This window comes from Pelophylax lessonae, assembly GCF_965119305.1.
Source record: "Pelophylax lessonae genome assembly, chromosome: 1".
Lineage (NCBI taxonomy): Eukaryota > Metazoa > Chordata > Amphibia > Anura > Ranidae > Pelophylax > Pelophylax lessonae.
In genome coordinates this window covers 498,391,527-498,410,331 of record NC_138768.1, presented here as the reverse complement: position 1 = coordinate 498,410,331, position 18,805 = coordinate 498,391,527, and the positions used below count along the sequence as shown (strand labels likewise).

Below are 18,805 nucleotides of genomic sequence, written 5' to 3'. Positions count from 1 at the left end.
GTGCTGTAGTCAGATGAGACCGAAATTGAGCTGTGTGGCATTAATTTGACTCGCCATGTTTGGAGGAAGAAAAATGCTGACTGACCCTAAGAACACCATACCTACAGTCAAGCACAGAGCTGGAAACCTTATGCTTTGGGGCTGTGTCTCTGCTAAAGGTACAGACGGAATTTGCTGCATTGAGGGGAAAATGGACAGGGCCTTGTAGAGGTATTGTAAAATCTTGGATGAGAACCTTCTTCCCTTAGCCAGAACACTGAAGATAGGTCGTGGATGGGTCTTCCAGCATGAGAATGACCAAAAACATACCACCAAGGCAACAAAGCAGTGGCTCAAGATGAAGCACATTAAGGTCATGGAGTGGCCTATTCAATCTCAAGACCTTAATCCTATAAAAAATGTATGGAGGGAGCTGAAACTTCAAAGGACAGGCAAGAAAACTTATTTAGAGAGGATCTGTAAAGAGTGGACCAAAATCCCTAATAAGATGTGTGCAAACCTGGTCACTAACTACAAGAAAAGTCTTGCTTGCTAACAAGAGTTTCTCCACCAAGTACTAAGTCATATTATATTTCTCTATCGTTTGACAGACGCAGCTCTGCCAAATCATAGACTATAGGGTTATGCTTCTCCCACTAGGGATAGGCACTAGGCAGAAAAAAGGCTTGTCCACGCCTATAGGGGCTGTCCCAGCCGGCATAACCTTTCAGGCTCTGCTATACTGAGTTTGTTCTGTCTAGTGCAGTGGTTCTTAACCTGGGTTCGATCGAACCCCAGGGGTTCGGTGGGTCAGTCTCTAGGGTTTGGCACACCCTCCACTAGTACCACTTCGCTGTCAGGGACTATTTCTCCAGTTTCGGGCATGTCCTTCCGCTCCCGCTCCGCACACACTCGCAGCACTCTCTGCCCCTGGATCACTCTCACTGCTGGCTGTGCAGCTCGGCTCCCGGCCGAAGCCGATCCAGCTGGAGCTGGCGTCGCCCACTGTGGAGTGGTGGGGGGGGGGGGGAAGACAGGCCAGGCGTGCGGTGCGGAGAGGGACTGTCTGGGGGAGGTACTAACCCGTGCAGCGACCGCCCAGCGCAGCGCGGGAGAGAACTGTCAGACAGCCGCAGCAGCAGAAGAAGCCGGCAGGTGAGAGGCCAGAGATCCAGTGGTGACAGTGGTGCTGCAGCCTGCAGGAGGAAAACCTAGCCTGTGATCGGGAGTCGGGACACAGGTGAAAAAAAGGTAGGACTGAAGTAGTATTGGCTGTACTAGTCTAGTGACTGACTGTCTGACTGTGTGAGAACACTGAGAAGACTATGTAAAGGGGATCTATTTTATGGGGAACCTGGCCTACTGTAAGTGGGGAGATCTAAATGGGGGACGGGACCTCACCTCACCCTGGCCTGCTGTAAGGGGGGATCTATATGGGGGACATGATCCCCCATATAGATTTCCCCTTACAGTAGGCCAGGGTGAGGTGAGGTCCCCCATATAGATCCCCCCCTACAGCAGGCCAAGGTGAGGTTAGGTCACTCTGGGGTCCCCCATATAGATCCCCCCCTTACAATAGGCCAGGGTGAGGTTAGGTCACTCTGGGGTCCCCCATATAGACCCCCCCCCCCCTACAGCAGGCCAGGGTCCGGACCTCACCTCACCCTGTCCTGCTGTAAGGTTGGAGATCTATATGGGGGACGGGACCTCATCTCACCCTGGCCTGCTGTAAGGGGGGATCTATATGGGGGACCTGGGATCTATATGGGGGACCTCACCCTGGTCTGCTGTAAGGGGGGATCTATATGGGGGACCAGGTCCCCCATATAGATCCCCCCCCCCTTACAGCAGGCCAGGGGGAGGTCCCGTCCCCCATATAGATCCCCCCCCCTTACAGCAGGCCAGGGTGAGGTGACCTGAGACATGATAATGACATGAGAGTGGCACTTGCCAAGATAAAGCTGCGCATTTCTAAACTGGTCTCTGAAAGACAACAGCAGAAGTCACACTAATTTGCAGTAAATATTCATTATTATGTTTTTGTTTTTGTGTGAAAATCATGTTTTAATGGTTTTGTTCTTAATGGTTTCGTTCATTCTGTGCACCTATGTATAAATATATACCTAAAATAATATATACCTATGTTTTGAATTTGAAAAAATCATATTTATTTTTCCAAATTAAAAAGGGTTCGGTGAATGCGCATATGAAACTGGTGGGGTTCAGTACCTCCAACAAGGTTAAGAACCACTGGTCTAGTGACACGGATAGGACCTAGTTTCCTGCTGGTACTTCGGTCTTAGCTGTAACAGGGAAATTGTGATTTTTTTTTTTTATTTTCTAGTTATATCTTGAGGAACAAGATCCGGAGGAACTACAAGCAACAGCCGGCTTTGGTTTTCGCACTGGATAATATAGATCCTTAAGGTCTCCCAGCCTGGCCTGCGAGCTTAAGCAGGTTATAGTCCAGTACTAGGCCTTGCCACGACAGTGCCCCGATCGATGGGGGATGAGCCTGCGAGTGGATCGTCTCTCTGGGAAGCAGACGACCTGGAACGCCCTGAGTCGCAGCCTCCCCTTGACTAACAGCACCCCCATCCCTGGTGGGAGGTGATCTGTTTCGGAGTGGTGCCTGCCTGGTACCGTGGTATGGTGAGTAACATGCCCCCACCACCACCTCCCCTGGAGGTCGCGGGGTGGGCATAGGCCCCTCCCTGGAATGGTCGAATCTTAGGGGCTCCCTCAGTTCCCTGGCACCCCGGAAGCCTAACTGGCATACCTCTTGCTTTTCACCATGGGGGGCGGGGCGTTAATAATGCGGCTGGTTTTTGGCAAATATTTGCGGTAGATGGATCGTCCGGCAGGGGTCCTTGATTGGACCCTTAATTGCCTTTTTGTTTTGGGACCCCAGAGACTGCATGGGGGCCGCCATTTTGCCGTGGTTCATGACCTCTGTGTTCCTATTAGTTTGTATAGGTAGTAGAGCTGCACGATTAATCGTATGAAAATCGCGATCTCGATTCACCCCCCCTGACGATCTAACCCTGAGATATGCTCGATTCTTTGCATAGCTGCATAGCAGAGAGAACAGCTGTGGAAAAAAAAAAAAGCCTCCCGGCAAACGACTATCAGCATTAGGCCCCTTTCACACCAGTGCGACTGAAAAGTCGCGCGATTTTGCCGCGATTTGTAGACGCGATTTTACCGTGATTGTACTGCGATTTTGATGCGATTTCGATGCGATTTGGGGTCATTCCGACTTTTGTGCAACTTTAGGATTGGGTGGGGCAAGGGTCAAAAAGGTGCTTGTGTTTAGCTTTGAGATACAAAGACGGACAGAAGTTGCGCTGAAATCGCGTCTGTATTATTCATGTGCGATTTGCATGCGTTTTTGGAGGGTTTACATTGAGGTCTATGGACATGAAAACGCATTAAAATCGTGGCAAAGTAGTGCAGGAACTACTTTGAAGTCGGTGCGACTTCAAAACGCACTGATGTGAATGGGGCTATTGAAAATAATGGAAAACGACTTGTCATGCGATTTTGCGGTCCAAAATCGCGGGACAAGTCGCACTAGTGTGAATGGGGTCTTAAAGTCTCCCAGTAACTATAAACAAAAATGATTACATTGTATCTTTTCCTTCCCTCTGCCAGGGAGAAAGGAAGTTTAACCTCTTAAAGACTGGACCTTTTTCTGACACTTGTTACTTGCAAGTTAAAATCAGTTTTTTTTGCTAGAAAAGTACTTAGAACCCCCAAACATTTTATATATTTTTTTAGCAGAGACCCTACAGAATAAAATGGCGATTGTTGTAATATTTTATGTCACACTGTATTTGCGCAGCAGTCTTTCAAACGCAATTAATAGACTTTAATGAATAAAAAAAAAAACGTAACAGTAAAGTTATCCCAATTTTTTTTTTGTTACACAGAGAATCGTGATCTTTATTCCAAGCTAAAAAATCGTGTTTCTTATTTTGGCCAGAATCGTGCAGCTCTAATAGGTAGTAATTTTCTGAAATTCCCCATTGAGAATGTATAGCAGCCATTTTCTTTTGGTCCAGAGGCTGGACTTGCATGCAGCACGTTTTTTTCCATGCTTGAGGCACAGTTGCTTCCTCTTCCTGTTTCTTCTGTGTTGCTTTCGTTTTGACACTGACCAGGACTGCATGTTTTTATCTGGCTGGGGGTCCCCTGTAGGTTTCCTTCACCTGCTCTGCTATATTTAGACATTGCTCAGGTGTTTTGGGGTCCGCAGTACGAACGGGGAGAACCCCCCCCTTTTTTTTTTTTTTTTTTATTGGGTTCAATGAGAAACGCAACCTCATCTTCATGATCTGTGTGGGTTATGCTGCCACCTGCAGGAGTAGTCTAGGCTGTACGTTGGTACAAAGTTTTTACATATACACACCCACGGGGCTGTCCCTCCAGACATAACCCTCAGACACAGCCCAGCACATCAGTTTTTCTGCCTAGAGAAGGAGTAGGACCTAGATTTCCTGCTGGGACTTCGGTCTCGGTTTTTTGTATTCTTTTCAAAATATTTTTTTTTTTCTCTTCACTTTCTAGCTAGTGTTCAGGAAAGAATTTCCTGGTGATCCACAAGCAACGATGTGGGCTGAGGCTTCACACTGGATAATTTAGATCCTTATGGGCCCCCCAGCCTGGCCTACGAGCGTGAGCAGGTTATAGTCCGACACTAGGCCTAGCCACCACGGTGCCCCTTTTCCCAATGGGGACGAGCCTGCGAGCGAATGTCTCACCGGGACGCGACAACCTGGAACGCCCTGAGTTGCAGTGTACCCCCTCAGCTGGCAGCACTCTCACTTCGGGTGGGAGTCAGTCTGCCCAGAGCGGAGCCCACCCGGTCCATGGTATGGTGAGTAAATGTGCCCCTGCTGGCCGTGGGGGTATGTGGGCCCTCTCCTGGGGATAATGGGATTTGTGCCTCCTGAAAGGTCCCCCTGGCCTGCACGGTCAGTGTCCACCCCCCCCCCCTACCCTGTTCCTGCGTGGGGCTATGTGTCTGGGGTGCTTTGTGCCCTGGGGGGGGGGGGGGGTGGTGGCATGGTACTTTGGGCCTACTGGTTTCTGTTGTGGAGATCCTGAGGCCTTCATAGTGTCGGTCCCTGGCCTCATGGTTCGCCGTGGGCACCGCCATCTTAAGTGTGGGCAATGTTGTGGTGCAGCCATTTTCTCTGAGATTCCTATTGCACTGTATGGGCATCCATGTTTGTGTAGCCTTTGTGCTGCGCTGAGCAGCGTGACCTTTCAATCAGGCGTTATCACTTCCTGTGTTCAGTTACCTGCTGCTGGCCGAGGTCTTTTCCTGTCTTTCTGCATGCTGCTGGAACAATCAGGTGGACGTTTTTCTCTGAGGTGGTACAGTACTGGGGTCCCTGCGGACATATCCCTGTACGCTCTGCTGATAGTATAGTTTAAAGGGGATCTCTGCAGACTGCTGTGATCGGTGGTGGGAACCGCGATCGGCGCTTCTTAAAGCGACTGTACTGTTTTTTGAAACTTGCACAATGGAGTTCCAAACTGTGAAATCACCCTCAGACCCACTCTGTGCGACTTCCGGACAGTCCAGTTCGCAGTTGTTGGCCGCGATTTCAGCAGCTCTGAAAAGCCAACAAAAGTTGATTTAGTCATGAAATGGGTTTATAGCCGAAAATGTCCGCTGCCTTCTCCATCTATGGAGGTGTCCTCTGATTCAGAGGCTGATGAGGTTTCCCCGGATGCCCTCCTTCCTGAGGGGGTCGCTGACCCCGCAGTCAGATGGTGAAAAGGACCTGTCCTCTTTATCTGCAGCGTGGGAACGTGCTTTAGTGGAAGCCCTGATTATCTCAATAAGGACACTTTAAAATTGGCTGATGAGCCCACACCGGCAGGGACGCGGGTGGCTTTTGGCTCTCAGAAAGCTAGCAAGGTTTTCCATTGTCCCAACGCTTTTCCCGATATTGTGAATGACCAATGGCGGCGCATTAAGCATGTGTTAGTGGTGCCAAAACGCTATAAACGCTGGTATTCTTTTGCTGAAAAGGTCTCCAACTGTTGGACGGTGCCACCTAAAGTGGACCATCCTGTCTCCAGATTAAACAAATCTACCCTTTTTTCGCTGTGGAATTTTCCCCGGTCTTTACGGATCCGGTGGACAAGCGGGTGGAATCCCTTTCCCGCCATCTCCACGTGTTGGCAGGTTCCATTTTGAAACCGGTTTTTGTGTCTCCACGTGTTGGCAGGTTCCATTTTGAAACCGGTTTTTGTGTCTGTTTTAGTCTCAGACGGCGACTGAATGGATTAGGGGTTTACGGGCTTTGGACCCCGAGACTGTTCCTCCTGGACAGCTGTAACTGTTGAACCATTTGATCCAGGCTCTGGTGTTCCTGTGAGATGCGTCTATGGATGAGGCTCCCCTGGTGGCCAGGGTTTTGGCCGTGGGCATTGCCTTGAGATGCATGGTTTGGCTGCTGAGCTGGTTGGCTGACCAAGCTTGTAAGAAAGCCCTAGCTGATCTCCCTTTTCTGGGAGAGGGTTTGTTTGGGGACTCATTGGATGAGTTGATCAAGGGCTTGACTGGCAGGAAGAGTACTCTTCTTCCTCAATCATACAAGGGTAAGTCTCCCCGTTCTAAGCGGGGTCCCTCCTTTTTCTGCTCATAAGCAGTTTTTTTCGTGCCTCCGGGGTGCAAGAAAAAGGTAAGCTGTTCAGAGCTTCTGGAGAGGCTAAAAAGCATTGGGGCAAGCCCAAGGTCGGTGCTGCTGACAAGTCCTCTTCAGCCTGAAGGGGGGGCACCCTCACCCGGCTCAGGGGTGGGGGGATGTCTGAGCTTCTTCCAGGAATCCTGGACTTCCTTCATTCAGGACGATTGGGTTCACAAACTGATTTCAGTCAAATCTTTACCGGTCTCCAGAGCGTTTGAAGGATCTGTGGGAGGCTGTGCAAGATCTCCTGGCTCAAGGGGTGATAGTGCCGGTTACTCAGCAGGAATGCTCTCAAGGTTTCCATTCAAACCTGTGCCCAGAAATGAGGGTAAGGTGTGTCCAATTCTGGACCTCAAGGCTCTGAACCGCTTTGTGCGGGTGCAGATGTTTGGAATGGAGTCCATTTGGTCAGTGGTGGCATCGTTGAATCAGGGCTTTTCTGGCCTCCATTGAGCTCAAGGTATCAAGTATCTCCACGTCCCCATTTTCAAGAGACACCAGCGATTCCTCCGCTTTGCGGTGGCAGAGGAGCACTTTCAATTTGTGGCGTTACCCTTTGGTCTCCCCTCCGCTCCTAGAGCATTTATCAAGGTCCTGGCCCCTGTGCTGGCCTTGTTACATTGGCGAGGTATCTCAGTTGTGGGATATCTGGACAATCTCCTGTTGCAAGCAGTCTCCCACTCAGATCTCTTGGGCAAAGACTACTATCACGAAACACTGGAAATCCGCCGTATCCCCCTCCCATAGTGAAGTTGTCCTCTCGCTTAACCATCAATGCCTAATGGAAAAGACACTGGCGATCATCACTCTTACCACTTCCTCTTTTCGAGCGAAGTGGGAAGTTTGGTTGTCTCACCCTAAGTGCACAGTACTAGATTGATACAACTCTGTATTGAGTCTCTACTTCTCTTCTTCCCCCTTTTTCCCCCCTCCTTTTCCACCCTATAGCCCTTCTTTCATTCCTGGCCCTTTTCTCTTATGTTCTCTGACAGTCGCTGCCCATCCATATTAGCCTTCACTAGTGGGGTAATGGCGCCCTCTGCAGGAGCAAGCTAGGCAGATTATTGGGTTAATACAAAACTTTTATACCTAGACACACCTCTAGGGGGCCATCCCTCAGCTATTATCCTGAACCAGAACTCACTGTTCCTCCGTTTTTATGCTGCCTAGCGTTGGGAGCAGGCTAGCTCTTCCTGGCCGGGACCTAGCGTCTCGGTTTTCTCAGTTTTTTTTTTTTTTTCTCAAATTTTGTATTTCTCTTTTGAAAATAGGTTTTTTTTTTTTTTTTTATTTCTCTCACTATCACTAGTTAGTCCGGGACCTTTTCCTGGAGGACTACAAGTGACTGCAGAGCTGGGCCTCGCACTGGGTAATCTAGATCCTCATGGAGTCCCAGCCTGCCAAGGAGCGTCGCAGGTTACTGGTGCGCCCAGGCCTCGCAGCGACAATGCCCCTTGGAATGGGGACGAGCCTGCAGAGATAGATCTTCGCAGAGGGTGTCTCAACCCTGGAACGCCCGCGTGTTGCTAGCATCCCTCCTTGGCTGACGCCACCCCCACTTAGGGTGGGAGGTCTCCCGTTTCAGAGCGGTGCCCGCTTTCCTGGACTGGTGAGTACTGATACCCCCTTGTCCCTGGGGACTTTTAGGGGGGTTTGTGGGCCCACTCTTAGGGGATGGCAGGGCTGGTGGGATCCCCCTTCTGGCTGGCTTAGTGTTATCTCCCTCCCTGGCCCTGCTGAGGGTGCTGTGTGGGGTACTTGTGGTACCTGGGGGTGTGGGGGGGGGCTCCATAGCTGTGAGGGTTCTCCCTGGGGTCCCCTGTGGTGGCCAGACCTTGTGTATACGCTTGTTTTGGCGCAGTTTAGCGCGGCCGCCATTTTAGGTAATGGCAGGTGGCTGAGCTCTGTGTGTGGGCAGCAGCCATTTTCTGTTACTGTCCTGATGCCGATCGGGCAGCATCTTGGCTAAGGGCACATGCCTATTAAGGGCGAGCGGCCATCTTGCCTGTGACTTTTTCCATTGAGTTTAATTTTTTTGTGGCTCAAAGGCTAGGCCTTTAGGGGCGTGAGGTCACTTCCTCTTTCCCTTCCATCTTCTCACAGAGCAGCATGTGAGGTGAGTACCTGACACTGGGGGATTTTTGCCTTTACCAAGGCCATTTTACTGACAAAACAGTTTTTTCTTGTGGCAATTGTATTATCAGAGGGGGTTCTTTCAATTGGTGCAGGAGGCTGGGGGAGTCCGCGATAACCGCCGATTTAAATTGCTAGCGTCCCTTTTACTTTTATATAGCAAAAATGGACTCCCAGGATAAATTCCCTGCAGACCTGGTGGGGGTTTCGGGTACCCCTGAATCCTCTTCCATGGCCTCATTATCTGCTGCTCTTGCGACTTTGGCGTCCAAACGGGATCTGCTGATGTCGGAAAGCACTTCTAAAACACAGCCTATGCCCTCCCCAGTCCTCGGACTCTGAGCCTGAATTGGTTGCCACTGACGATGTCCCTCCTGAGGGGTCCCAGTCCTCCACTTCGGAGGAGGAATCTTCCTCCTCGGTAGCGCGTGAACGTGCTGCGATCGATGCCCTCATTAGCGCTATTAAGGAAACTCTCAATCTTGACGATGCGCCGCCTTAGTCAAGTAAACGGGCTGCTTTCGGATTCCGAAGGGCCCAGAAGTCAGGTCAGGTTTTTCCCTGCCCTGAGGAGTTTCACAAAATCGTGAATGACCAGTGGCGTTGCATTAAACATATGCTGGTAGTGCCTAAACGTTTTTCCCACAGCTACCCCTTTTTGGAGGCCGTGGACAAACATTGGACGGTGTCCCCTAAAGTGGACCACACTCTCTCTAGACTGAATAAATCCACCTTGATGCCAGTGGAGGACTCCCTGGTGTTCAAAGATCCGGCTGATAGGCACGTGGAGGCGCTTTCCCTCCACATTTAATCTGGTGGTGGGTTCCCTGCTTAAACCTGTTTGCCTTGGTGATGGCCTCTCAGGCTCTCAAGGCATGGTCCAAGGTGATTCGGAGCACCCTGGTGGCAGAGTCAGCCTCTCTGACTGCCCTTGACATGGTGGATCAGATTACCCAGACTGGGATGTACCTGTGTGACGCGGCCTTGGACGAGGCGCCGTTAGTCGCTCGGTTATCTGCGGTCGGGGTCGTGATCCACCACATTACTTGGCTAAAAAGCTGGTTGGCTGACCGCACTTCCAAAAAGACGGTGTCTGATGTTTAGGTGGGGAGTCATCTTTTTGGGGACACTCTGGATGAGTTGATTAAGGGGCTCACGGGGGGTAAGAGTACTCTTTTTCCCCAGGTCACTAAGGGTAAGTCCTCCCACGCTAGGGGGAGGCCTTCTTTCAAAGCTCAGGGTGGGTCCTTTCGGGGCGCAGGACAAGGGCAAGTCCTTCAGGCCTTCCGGTGGTCACAAGAAGCAGTGGTCGTGTAAGCACAGGGCCGGTTAGTCTGGATCGGCGGCCCAGTCCACCTCTTCCTGAAGGGACGCCCTCACCCGTCTTCGGGGTGGGGGGACATCTGTGTTGCTTTCAGGAACCCTAGTTGTCCAGCATTCGGGACAGTTGGTTCACGAGCTGATTCGTTCAGGGTACAAGATCGAGTTTCGATCTCATCCCGCAGACAGGTTCTTCCCGTCCAACCTCCAGCTGACTCCCAATCGTCTCAGATCTCATGGGGGCGGTGCAAGATTTGCTCGCCCATGGAGTCATTGTGCCCGTGCCTCCACGGGACAGGTTTCACGGTTTTTATTCCAACCGGTTCACGGTGCCCAGAAAAGAGGGCAAAGTGCATCCGATTCTAGACTTAAAGTCTCTGAACCACTTTGTGAGGGTACAGAAGATCCGGATCGAATTATCAGGTCGGTAGTGGTGTCTTGGAGTCCAGGGGACTTCCTGGCCTCCATAGACTTGAAGGATGCATATCTGCACATCCCTATCCACGAGGGTCATCAGAGATATCTCTGCTTCGCGGTGGCTGGGGAGCACTACCAGTTTGAGGCGTTACCCTTCGGTCTCGCTTCGGCTCCCAGGGTTTTCACCAAGGTTTTGGCTCTGGGGCTGGCTTTACTGCGTTTAAAGAGGATTTCGGTCCTCTGTTACCTGGACGACCTCCTGTTAAGGTCGAGCTCGTGTGCAACTTTGACGAACTATCTGGCCATGACTGTACGAATGCTCCAGGAGTTGGGGTGGGCAGTCAATTTTCAAAAGTCGGCACTGACTCCTTCAGTACCAGGGGATGGTCCTGGACTCTGCTTAGGCACGAGTTTTCCATCCAGAGGACAAACTCCGGACCCTGTGGGACGAGATCAGGTCCTTCAGGGATAATGATCTCTCCTCTTTGCGGACATGTATGCGGTATCTGGTTTCGGCTTTCGAGGCCGTCCCATTTGCTCAATTTCACACAAGAACTCTGCAAGCAGAGATCCTGGCCAGGTGGGACAGAACGCCTCAGTCTTTGGACAGGAGGATTTCTGAGTCACCAAGTATGGTCGGATCTCTTGTGGTGGCTCCGGTCGCCGTCCCTGACACAGGGCCAGTCCTTCTGGCCTCTGCTGTGGATGGTGCTCACTACGGATGCCAGCCTATCAGGCTGGGGAGGTGTTCTGGGCATGTTTTGTGTCCAGGGGACGTGGTCGGCAGTGGAGGCCTCCTTGCCGATAAACGTCTTGGAGCTCCGAGCGATCAAGCGTTGTCTGTTCCGTTGGTCGTCCCAACTTCGGGGGTGACCGGTTCGTGTACAGACAACGCCACGGCTGTGGCTTATATCAATCACCAAGGGGGCACCAAGAGTACCCGGGCGACCAAGGAAGTGGCCCAGATCCTTTCAGCTAACCCGGGGGGTCTGGGACCGGGCGTAATGCCGATAATGGGGGTGGTGCGCCGCTGGCGACAGACAATCGATCGTGCAGGGGGACTCGCCTGTCGCCACCAAAGCCCCCCATCCTGTCTATCCCATCCAGGAGGCTGGGGGGTCCCCAGAAGCTCGGCAGGCCGCCATTTTCTTGTAGCCCATGTGCTGCATAGGATCGGCAGCCATGTTTCTGTGGCCTGGCGGCCTTTTTGCGGTGGATCCCCATTGAAAATCAATGGCGGCCATATTTTTGGAGTCCCTAGAGGCTTTTTTTTTTTTTTTTCTTTTTTTTTTTTTGGGAGGCGGAGCCCCTCCCTATTCCCTAGTGCTGACATGATCGCTTCAGATACATGCTGTACAGACGTCCTGGGCCTTCCTGGTGCATCTCTGGTGCGGATGGTGTGTCTGGGGGGTCTCTCTCTCTGTGAGGATCTACATTACTTTGTGCCTAACCTCTTAGGGGCGCTTTAGCGTGGTGGGCAATTCCTTAAAAAAAAAAGTGTTTTTTCTCTTTCGTCCGACGGACGTATCTGCTGCTTTAAATCATAGACGGATGGTAATAAGCCCCTCCCACTAGGAGTGACCAGGTAGAGCCAAAGGCTTTGACACGCCCAGGGGGGCGGGGTCCCTGGGTTATTACCCCTGGCCTCACCGTTGCATCTTCAGTTTTAGCTGCCTGGTCTTAGGAGTGGCCAAACAGCTCCCTGCTGGGACCCTTTTGTCCTAGCTCTGTTTTAAACGTCTTAAAGGGAACCTTTTTTTATTTTTTGTTGCTGCTGACTCCAGTTTCTGTGGAATGCCGACTGGGCTTCGGACTGGCTATATGAGAGCCTTACGGTCTCCCAGTTTGTGCCAGCAAGCGCTTTCTGACCGTAGCTCCACGCTGGGTCTCGATAGCGACTTTAGTCCCATGGACGGGGACTGGCCTTGGGGTGAAACACCCCGCCGGAATGCACACACCTGGCATGCCAGCGTTGCAGGTTTGACTCACCCTCAGCAGCGTGGTCCGGTAAGTACAGTCTCCCCATCTGGTTAGCGGACCTGGGGCGGATGTGGGCTCCTTCATAGGTGAGTAGGACCCTCAGGTACCCATACCTCCTACCACCCTCCTCCACTATGAGGGGTCACCTAGGACTTTCCCCTCCTACCCTGACCTCTCCCTACCCTGGGCTCCGGACCCCCGGGACACTTTGGGGAAACTTTTGGGGGGTCCCCTATGTAAGTCGCCTCTGGTGCTATACCGGGTAGTGGACAGTGGGTGGGGAGGCCTTGGAGGGGGGTACATGGTTGTGCCTGATACTGTTACCTTGGGGGGGTTTCATCCGTCAGGATGACACCTGCCAGGGCCTGCAGGCCTGTTACTAGGGTTGGCCTCACTAGGCCCGAGGTCAGGGGCTCATTAGCGCCAAGCAGTCATTTTGCCGTGGCCGGCAGTCTTGACAGGCCTCCGCAGCCTGCCTGAGTATCCCTATCACTGTAATGCCGGTGGCCATTTTGAGACAAAACGGCACAGGAGCTTCTGGCTCTTGTGGACGTGGGCATTTCCTTCTACTTCTCTTCTCCATGCTGCTGATGGACCTTGATGTGTTCTCCATGTGGTAACTACTCTAGAGGAGTTTAATTACCCTGGCCTTCACCTTTTCATCTTCAGAGGGGTTTCAGGCCTTTAGGGGGCTTAGGATTATCCCCCAGGTTAGCGTTGCATGCATCGCGATCGCCTCTTAAAGGCGCAGTGCACGCCGGTAGCAGTGGACTTGCTGGGACCTGTGGTGCCTTTTGTAACCTCACTTAGCCTCAGGCGTTAATATTTGGCGATTAGGCGTGGATTGCTCCCTCTTAAGCCATTGCTCCCGTTTTCAGGAGAAGCTTCTGTTTAACCCCTTGCGGTGCAGGTTCCCCCTTTTCCCTGTCTGCTCTTTACATTCTTACTGGGCAATCCTACTTTTTTGCCATATGTCTAACATGGATTCCCCAAGTTTGTCTGCAACCCCTGATGTATCGTTGGGGCCCTCTTCTAATGCTCTTGATGTGACTTTGTCTGTGATGCAAGAAATGTCCAGAAAAATGGACAAAGTTATTGCGGCAGCATTTACTAAGAAATGCCCTCGGCCTTCGCCTGTTTCATCTCAGACCTCGGATTCTGAGGCCGATATGGTCGCCGGTGACGCAGACCCCCTTTTGGAGGATGCGTCCCCGCATTCAGACTTTTCTGACGTGGAAGAGGATCTCTCCACACCCGCCTGGGCACAGGAAAAGGCACTGGTAGATGCTTTGATATTCTCAGTGAGGGACACCCTAAAAATCACTGATGCAATTTCTAAATCGCAAGGAGCCTCAGTTACCTTTTGGATCCCTCAGGGTAAAGAAATCGGCCAAGGTTTTCCCTTGTCCCGAAGTCTTGTCCGCCTTAGTGGAGGAACAATGGCGGCGACCTTATTGCACGCTTGCAATTCCCAAATATTTGGCTAGACGTTACCCGTTGAAGAGATCTTGCGCAAATGGACGGTTCCCCCTTAGGTGGACCCCCAGATATGCGGTATTCACAAGGCCACGGTTTTACCAGTGGCAGAATCCTCATCTCCCCCTGATCCGGTTGACAGACGTATTGAGGTCTTATTCCGACACCTGTATACGGTAGTGGGATCTATTCTCAGGCCTGCCCTGACTACCATTCTAGTCTCTCAGAATATGTTTGAATGGGTAAAGGCTCTGAGAGAGGCACTGACGGTAACCCCGTTACCGTCCTCTGCCCTGGAACTCGCTGACCAATTATCGCAGACTCTGCAATTTTTATGCGATGCTAACCTGGACGTTCTTCCGCTGGTGGCCAAGAGCGTCAGTGTTTAGTGTGCTCATCAGATGTGTGATCTGGCTAAAGTCCTGGTCGGTCGACCAGGCTTCTAAGAAGCTTTTTGGTTCCTTCTTGGATGACTTGATCAAGACCGTTCAACGGAAGGAGGGTAAATTGCATACAATCTTGGACCTCAAAACTCTGAACCGCTTTGTGCGCTCAGTGGTGGAATTCTTGCATCAGGGGGACCTGCTGGCCTCGATCGATATCAAGGATGCCTATCTCCATGTCCCCATTTGCCAGGGTCATCGACAATTCCTCCACTTTGCGGTGGGCAAGGACCATTTTCAATATGTGGCGTTACCGCTTGCCTCTGCTCCAAGGGTCTTCCCCAAGGTGTTGGCCCCTATCCTGGCTCTGCTACGACAGAGGGGAATAGCGATTCTGGGGTACCTGGACGACCTTCTTCTCCGAGCAGACTTGTCTGTGACCTTGGAACGGGATTTGGAGATGACCATTCATACTCTGAAGCAGTTCAGAAATCTGCCCTGGTTCCAACAACCAGACTGGAGTATCTAGGGATGATCCTAGATTGAGTTTCGGCAAAGGTATTTCTACCTCCTGTGAAGTTATAGAAGTTAAGGTAAGCGATTCTGCCGCTGCTGGCCTGTGACCTGGTGTCTCTCAGGTCATCTATGCAGGTGCTGGGCCTGATGGTGTTCTCCTTCGAGGCTGTACCATATGCTCAGGCCCACATGAGACGTTTGCAACAGGAGATCCTTGTCAATTGGGACAAGGATCCTCTATCCCTGGACAGTCTGATTCGTTTGAGTCCTTTGTCCTGTTGTTCTCCCTATCTGGTGGTTCATAGAGATAAAGTGTTGCTTTGTCTAGATCCATCCTTCGTTCCGAAGGTGGTTTCCAGTTTCCACTAAAATAAGGATATTGTGCTACCCTCCTTGCGACCTAAAACTAAACCACCTAAGGAATTTGCACTGCATACTTTGGATGTGGTTCCGGTAATCGGGGTGTACTTGGGGACTACTGAGTCTTTTTGAAAGTCAGATTCGCTCTTTGTACTCACGGATGGTCCAAAGAAAGGGCTGCCGGCATCTGCTGCGACTATTTCCAGATGGATTAGACAGACAGTTCTGCAGGCTTATTCAATTAAGGGTCAGGTTCCACCTTTCCCTTTTAGGGCGCATTCTACTTAGTGCTTCCTGTGCCTTTGGCCTTTAGGCATCTGTGGTTCAGTTTGCAAGGCAGCTACCTGGTCGTCTGTTCATACCTTCACGAAGTTTTACAAAGTAGATGTTCTGGCATCTACAGATGCCTCCTTGGCCGCAAAGTTGTGCAGGCTGCCGTTTTTTAAGGGTGTTTTTAGTCTCCCTTAAGGGTGTTTAATGTTTTTTTTTTTTTTTTTTTTTGTTTTTTTTTTTTCCATCTTGTTCTGATGAGTCCTATGTTGGCTGGTTGGCTATGGTTCAGCCTTGGGGAATTATTTTCTGCTGTTCCCACCCCTCATTTTTATGGCACTGCTTGGGGAGGTCCCTACTGTTATGAAGAACAGAGACTGCGTCCGTCAATGGAACGATAGAGAAAATTTGGATTTTTGTCTTACCGTAAAATCTATTTCTCTGAGGTTCATTAACGGACGCAGTACCCGCCCCTCTATTTTGAGTTGGGTTGGTATTGTTTTCTCTTACACTGCTTTGTTTCAAGACTGACATCCTATAGCAGAGAGGGGGAGTATACCTCCTGGGACTGCCCATAGGCATAGCCAGAACTATTTTTCTGCCAAGTGTCCTACTCCTGTAGAGGGCAGTATAACCCTACTGTTATGAAGAGCAGAGACTGCGTCATCCATGAACTTCAGAGAAGAGGATTTTACGGTAAGACAAAAATCCAATTTTTTTAAAAAAAAAAAAACAATTTCTCTGAGTTCGACGGACACAGCATTCACCCCTCTGGAGTTCTGATACTTCTAATACTGCTTGCTACTAAACTGATTACCTAGAGCAGAGAGGGGGAATTTATATACCAGCTGAGGACGGCCCATGTGCATAGCCAGATGTTTTTTGTTCTGCCTAGTCCTGATCCTGGAGGAGGCAATATAACCCACTAGTTATGATTTTTGGAGTGCTGTACCCGTCAAATGCCGAGAAATGGATTTTACATTAAGTACAAAAATCAAATTTTTCAATCTGCTGTTTGGGTACAAATAAAAATTCTAGATACTGTACATAGTAAATCTTCACCCTTTTGCGTTCAGGTGCAATTTAAGAAATTATTAGGGGTAGGTTTTATTCTGTTGCAATAATACTTTGTAGAAGGCAAGGGGACAATTTAGATGAATTAAGCTGCACTATTATAATAGCTCGGTCTTCGAATCTGCCTTGTTGCTCCTGTCTAGTTTAGTCTTACTGTGCGACAGAATTGATACATGACACGCAATATTTTTCACAATAGTGGCCCTGTAAAGCTACAAGCACTAGGGATGTTTGCCTGATTCCTGCTTTACTACCTAGTAAAGCACAAATTGCTAATCATCATATGCAATATTTACATATTATGTTTGTTCAAGGCCAGGGATTCTAAAAATTTAAGTTAAGGATGGCAGCCATAGAGCATGCAGGTTCCATAGTTTAACCGTGACCAGTTCCTTTTTTCAAATTCACTTAATTGGATTAGTAACTACTTTATTTTGTTTTTCCTTCAACAGAAAGAAATGACATTGAAGATGTGTCATTAGGACGTGAATGACCTTTTCTCTCACCTGATATTGCCACTTATGTTGCCTTTGGAGCCTGTCGAACTGCAGTTTTAAATTTCTGTAAGGAGATGGGTCACACTGGATAAGACTATTGCCTTTTATTAATAGATGTCTATATAGGATATTTTTAATCTATTTTTTGATGTGCACTCCTAGATTTTATTTTTTTAACTTGGTATTTCAAATTTTCTTTGATGCTGAACTGTACTCCCTTCCACCTGTGATATTTTAGGGTCTGCATTGTGTGAATTACATCTCAGGTTTCTTTGTCACGTTTATACATTTTACTTCTTTTCTAGCATGTTCACTGCCATTCATATCAGACATGTAACTTACATGTTTTTTTAATTGATGTATTCACTAATTTACAAACTAAAGATGGAACATTTTGCATTGCTTTGTTTACAATAAATTTAAAAAAAAAAAGTGTTACCTGCAAAACTTTTGTTTGAATTGTCAGATTATGTGTATATCTGTACTCCTATTCAGCTACTATTGCACTCTGCTACATTGCTGCTGTGCTCAAGGAACATTTCTTTGACCACCAGTGTGGCAGAGAGACAGGAAAAATCATCATTACATCATAGGAAAAGTGATAAGAAGGTAAGCTTAATTTTCATGCATACAGAATATCCTCTAAACCTTCACTTAGGCGAGGTGGGGATAATATTGGCTGCTTAAATAGAACCTGTATAGTAAAAAAAAGAAAAGATTTTTCTCTTTCGCTCATTGACGGACACAGCTCTCCAGGATTCTGAACCAGTCCTAGGTGGTATACGCTACCTCTCTGCTCTAGGTCTTCAGTTTAGTAGCACAAGAGTGTAGCTCCACATCCCAAGCTGTACAGACCCTGCAGTCTTCACATACAGATCTTTCTAAACAAGTCATCCACATTCAATTTCTACTTGATGACCTTGAAAACCGCAGTCGGAGATAAAACATCTGACTTCGAGGGATTCCAGAAACAATACCTCAAGGGGATCTCCGCTCGACCGTGATGTCCATTCTCAACAGGTACTTAAACCGTCCTCCAGCTACTGAAATGGTTATTGGTAAAGTGCACAGGACCATTGGTCCCCAGCCCCCTATACCTGAAAGACCCAGAGATGTGCTAAGTCGCCTGCACTCATATACTCTCAAAGAAATTTTGCAACAGGCCTGGCGAGTGGACATCCTAGAATTTGATGGAGCTGCCGTCCACCTTTTGCCTGACGTCTCCCGCAAGACTTTGAGTAAGGGTTTAAGTGATTTGTGCATTAACAAACCGCTTAGTGAACTAGGCCTAACCTAAAAATGGGGCCATCCATTTCATGTGATCGTGTGGAAAGGAAAATCGCACCTTCCCCTTACATCACCCTTCTGAACTCCCAGATCTATTTACGTTTACAGAGATGAATGTAGTACAAGTTCCAAACTCGCTGAACGTAACAGTCACACAAGATTTACGTCCTGGCACATCGAGAGACCGACCTCAAGGGGAGCGAACCAATAGACGCTCTCGCAGAAGCGGATGACTTAACTCTGAACTTGAAGACACTGTCACACGTCAAAATTTCCTACACAGTCCCTCCTTGACCGCAGCTTCAGTCCTTCCCTGTTTTCTTACATACAAGCCGGACTTGCGTACAAACAAGGTTCCTACTCTAGCTGGTTTAGAGACATCAAAGGGGACCCCGAGACCTCATGC

General features: G+C 49.5%; 1 protein-coding gene across 1 annotated transcript in view; it reads left to right on the top strand.

Annotated features, from left to right (window-relative positions):
* MOB3A (MOB kinase activator 3A) overlaps window positions 1–17,530 on the top strand; it is a 37,281-nt gene extending 19,751 nt beyond the window's left edge. Inside the window, exon 3 of the mRNA XM_082265361.1 lies at window positions 17,068–17,530. Within this exon, the coding sequence (XP_082121487.1) occupies window positions 17,068–17,097 (30 nt within the window). The 3' untranslated portion in view covers window positions 17,098–17,530. The remainder of the gene's footprint in view (window positions 1–17,067) is intronic.
* Window positions 17,531–18,805: the final 1,275 nt, after the last annotated feature.